This window comes from Sebastes umbrosus, chromosome 1 (genome assembly GCF_015220745.1).
Source record: "Sebastes umbrosus isolate fSebUmb1 chromosome 1, fSebUmb1.pri, whole genome shotgun sequence".
Taxonomy (NCBI): domain Eukaryota; kingdom Metazoa; phylum Chordata; class Actinopteri; order Perciformes; family Sebastidae; genus Sebastes; species Sebastes umbrosus.
The window spans coordinates 33,186,607-33,191,617 of NC_051269.1; the positions used below are offsets into that span (position 1 = coordinate 33,186,607).

At 41.8% G+C, this 5,011-nt stretch overlaps 1 protein-coding gene across 1 annotated transcript; it reads right to left on the minus strand.

Moving 5' to 3' along the window:
* Positions 1 to 276: 276 nt before the first annotated feature.
* Positions 277 to 2,600, minus strand: LOC119490052 (beta-crystallin B3-like). The gene is made up of 6 exons (XM_037773239.1): positions 2,293 to 2,600; positions 1,844 to 1,925; positions 1,304 to 1,419; positions 1,063 to 1,195; positions 837 to 979; positions 277 to 740 (listed from the first exon to the last, which is right to left on the minus strand). The coding sequence occupies exons 1-6, from the start codon at positions 2,583 to 2,585 to the stop codon at positions 452 to 454; spliced, it is 1,056 nt and encodes a 351-aa protein (XP_037629167.1). The 5' UTR covers positions 2,586 to 2,600; the 3' UTR covers positions 277 to 451.
* Positions 2,601 to 5,011: the final 2,411 nt, after the last annotated feature.

Sequence of the window (5,011 nt, forward strand, 5' to 3'; positions counted from 1 at the left end):
CTCATTGTCCATCGTGCTGCTGATTCTGCGACAACCTTTGATTCGTCTTCAACACGCCTGGCCACACGACTTGGCATCAATCATTTTCATACTGTCCCTAAACTGACCTTTAAGATTAAAATCGGTGGAAGTGCTCCTTTAATCATACTTTAATTAACACAATTTCTTGAATGCTGTTTCCCAGTGTAAATGATTACTATTAGCCTCACAGACATGCAGTCATTGCAATACTCTGAATAAAACACATCCTTATGCATAATAAATAACACGCAATAATTTGCAGAAAACCAAAATCAGGGCCAAAACCTTTATTTCCAACAGATTTACATGTTTGATTATAATCAGTTACATTTTTCCAAAATTGCATGATCAGATATTCTAGACTAACAGGGGGCGAAGTGGAGAGACTGGGGACTTTAGCCTGTCCCAGTTGGTGTAGGAGGTGCTGGTGTTAAGGTTGGGGTTGGGTTTGGGATTTGGGGTTGGGAGCAGGGTTAGGATTGGGGTTGGGAGTTGGGATGGGGGCAGGGCTGGGGTTCGGAGCGGGATTGGGATTGGGATTGGGAGGTGTAGGGGCAGGGACAATATAGCACCCTCTCTTGTGCCACTGCATGTCCCGCACACGTCGGACGGACTGGATCTGAGGTGCAGTGGCTCCCCAATCGTTCCAGTGTTTGAAATCTCCAAACTCAAACACATACTGGCGCCCTCTGTAGCCTGGGTACATGTATCCCACCCACCTTCAGAGGGAGGAGAAAGAGTAGTGACATATCTTTAAAAACAAAAACATCTACTATACTTAAATAACATTTAGCACCGGGAGGGTTTCAGCTTACGTTCCATTGATAGCCTTAGCGCTGGCCACACGATCCTGGAAACCATGAGCCCACAGACTGGGGACGTCGTCGTCAACGATCTCCATCTTTCTACCTTCAAAGCCTGCGTTCTCAAACAGGTGCAGCTTATGATCTGCACTGTCCTGGAGAGGAAAAACAACAGGTTTGATCTTGTTTGACAGGAAAGTTACATGTGCTCATATATACACTGATAATACTAACTGACCACTTTCAGAGGCCTGAATGAGCTCAGGTTGTAGCTACTCAGGCAGTTGGTCCAGGTGCTCCAGCGAGGATACTCTCCTTTCTCCAGCACAAACTGCTCTCCTGCAAAACCTGGACGCTCAAACCCCACCCATCTGACGACATGGAGAAAATGCATTACATATTATAAATGCACCTAAACAAGGGACACAACTACAAAACAGGATGTAGATGCAGTAAAAAATGATGAAGGGATTACTCACGGTCCCGACTCCACAATGACCGAGCCAATCCTCTCCGTCTTCTCCATCACATCTTTACATTCACCAGACAACTCCACCTTCTTCCCACGGAAGTTCTCGTACTCAAAAACTGCCAACTGCAAGACAGTTGGAGAGTTGGATTTAAATATAAATCCAATTTTATTTGTCACACATTTTCCATAGCACAGCACACAGTGAAATTTAGCTACTGCATATAAATTCAGCAGTGGGCAGCTATTATACGGTGCCCAGGGAGCAGTTTTAGAGAGCCGCTGCATTCCTCAAGGGCACAGGGGGAAAACTGGCATCTCTCAGCTACCAGTCCACATTCCATACTTGGTCCGTGCGGGGACCTGAACCGACGACCCTTCGGATCCCAAGCCAAGTCCCCAGAAACTGAGCTACTGCTCCCCATACGTGATATCCACCTTCAGCAAAGTCCTAATCCATGGTATTTCTGACTTATCTTAATTTCAACACATACAGTATTTTGTAGATAATGTGTGAAATCACCAGCAAAGGTTTTAATCAGTTAGGTACCTTATATGTGGCTCCAGCCCCTCCTTGGCCCTTCTCTGCAGGCAGCTGGTCTGGGGTCCCCTGCTGGTCTGTCATTTTGCCTCTATAAAGCACAGAAATAACATTGTTTAGTGCTATAAGTGCAGACATTAGAACGATTTTTACTCTTAAATTGTTGAATTTATAGGAGGAAAATAGTGTTTACTGCATTATTAAACTTTAAAACATGGTCACAGGTAGGACTATGATGTTGTTGTTCACAAATCTAATACATCAGTGAGACATTTGCACACTTTAACTTGTTTATTTCACTCAAATCCTAGTTGTGTCCATTAGAATAAGACATCAATAATGCACACACAAAATGCTACTTAAGAAGCAAGCATGTGGATGCAGATAGCAGAGAGGACAGGGAGGGAGGAAAAGAGAAAGGCCAGTCGGAGAGAGGGATGAACTTCATTGTTGTTTACCTGGATGGCTTGTGCTTCACTGCACCACGTACAAGCCACGCTCTCTGTTTTTCCTCTTTCTTTTCTCTCTTTCCTGTCTGTCTCAGTGTGAGGGTGTGTGTGGGTGTGGAGGCCTGGCGAGCGGTCGGTAGAGGCCGGCGGGGGTATTTATGGTTTATTTCTGGCCACAGCAGCAAAAAGCCTGTTGATGCAGCAAGTCTGTCGCGCCCATTGTGTCCATCACACTGCTTCTCAATAGGCTTGCCCCTCTGGCCCTGGCACACTGGCAAACGCTGCCCGGCTCTGCCCGTCATGCTGCCATCCTGACCATGATCCTATAGTGGCCAAACGCACTGACTGCCAGCCAAGAGAATGAACAGAGATCAGTCTCACTCAGCAGTATTGGCCCCACCCAGATATCTTGCACACCAGTTTCCTGTCTTCTATCTGTTTCTTTACCTTTCTCTTAATCCAACATCCAAAAAGCTGCAGCCACTATGCTAAATTTTTGGCAAGGAAAAACTGGCATGGCCATTTTCACAGGTACCCCTTGACCTCTGAACTCAAGATAGGTGAATGAAAATGGGTTCTATGGGTACCCACGAGTCTCCCCTTTACAGGCATGCACACTTTATGATAATCACATGCAGTTTTGTGCAAAAAGCATGCAGTTCTTAACATGCAGTATTGTGCATGTACAATAATTGTGTTATTTTATTATTCTATTCTAAAAAAGGATGTGTTTGAATTTCTGCAAATTGGGGTCCCTAAACAGTCTTGAATTACATAAATTGGGTATCACTGTAAAGTTGAGACTATTGTGGATCAAATGAGCCCAATTGTTTTCATGTGTGATGATGTTAGTCCCCATAGTAGGCATTTCATATAGTGAGACCATTTTTTGAAACTAGACCTCACTGTATAAAATGACCTGTGGTGACCTCTAGGATAATCACAGCCTCAGGAAACTTCATAGCCACAAATTATAAACCTAGAGCATTCAGAGGATGGGTGGCTTCCCTAGGTAGATTGACAATAAGGGGATTTCTGAGCAGTTTCCAGAACAGAAGTGCTCGCCATCCCATCTCCGAAAAATGCAATTCTTGCAGAAATCTCAAAATGTACCAAATCACAGCATGGCTTTTTCTATGGTGTTCCTCAAGGTCTTGGTGTTTTAATGTGGTATTTTGGAGGGATTATTGATCATTTTTATCAATTCTCGAGGGTAAAAAATGGTTAAATTTAGCACCAAATCTGTGTAACAAATGGTATCAACTAAAAAATTGCTGCAACAATGTATGAAACATAATAGGGCATGGAAATGGCCATCATACAATTTGATCGTTATGTTCTGAACCCTGATTAATTGTTAATTCATTCATGTTTATTTCTGATTTATGACTAGAACAACTTGACACACAGTGCTGCATCTCAAATCAATCTTCAGGTTCCCAGCTTTCAGATGATGTACACCACTTCTATGTGGCATCTACTGCTGACTTTTTATCTACTCCTGAACATCCCTTGTTCAGGGTTAAGGCTGCTTACAATACATGAATGAGACTATGTTGTAAATATTTGTAAATTGTTTCTTAAAACTGACCAGCAGGTAATGTGCGTCTTCATGCGCCACTGCTGCCTAAACCTTTTGCACTACGGTGTGCAATTTTCCCATCAAAAACACACACTCAAATGCATTTCATAAAAAAGATTTAATAAAATTCCCTCAATTTCCTCTTATCATACAATATGTTGATCATAAATGATTACAGCATTAAGTCACTCTTTAACATTAAAAAGGCACATAAAAGCATCTAAAGCAGATGATTGCATTTTTATGGATTTAAGATTTTAAAAAACACTCTTCCTGATTCTGTTATAGCTCAAAATGTCCTCCCAGCTCATTGTTGATGTTTTGACTAGCTAATAGAGTGCTGCAGGGATGACGTATTTTTGTATGCCAACCAGGAAGTCAGCATCTCCATGGTTCCCTCCACAAAAAGACAATGGGATTTTTCCATTTGGTTTTGGATTATTGCAGAAAATAAACTCTGTGATGAACACACATTTATGATACTTACAAAGTTTTGTTCAGCAAGATAATCTCCACAAATGAACACCACTTTTATGATTTTTGAAGTGTGACTGCAGTTGCGAGAAGTAAAAAGCTAACGTTAGGCTATAAACTAACTACACCACAGTTGTATGACTTCACATCACCACCACTCAGCTAAGGGCGGACGAGTCGGTGTGATGACGTTTAGTAGTCTCATTTAGCCGCTTGTTACCAACCGCCTTTTTTTCATGAGTGGGATATTTACTGACATATTTTATATCGCAGAACAAAAAGTAACAATCTCTAAAGCTTGTGTTAACCACAGACCTTATTCCAGGTATCTAACTAAAAACCCATTAAAAAAAAACCATTGACTTTGAGACGAGTGAACCGGAAGTGCTAAAATGCTAACTCATTTCCAGGTTTTAGGACTCATTCCTGCAGCACTCTATTGTGGACCTGAAGACGAGAAGACAGACATTCATGGTGTAACAAATAGGAAAATTCCCATGACCATGTTACTACAGTTAGGTACTTGATGATTCTATTGCTTAGATGTTCTGTATGGACGGTAATTTATTATATTATTTTCTTAAAGTGCATAAAGGTTTACTTGCGACGAGCTGTGATTGGAAAGATAATGTAAAAGGCATTTTGTACAATTTAAACTAAACACACACAAGG

Bases quoted from the DNA above. Each gene is read 5' to 3' on its own strand.
- LOC119490052 (XM_037773239.1), bottom strand. From the start codon at position 2,585: ATGACGGGCAGAGCCGGGCAGCGTTTGCCAGTGTGCCAGGGCCAGAGG. The intron at 1,926-2,292 runs GTAAACAACAAT...TGTGCTTTATAG, and splicing joins GTGAAGCACAAGCCATCCAG to AGGCAAAATGACAGACCAGC. The intron at 1,196-1,303 runs GTGAGTAATCCC...CCATGTCGTCAG, and splicing joins GTCATTGTGGAGTCGGGACC to ATGGGTGGGGTTTGAGCGTC.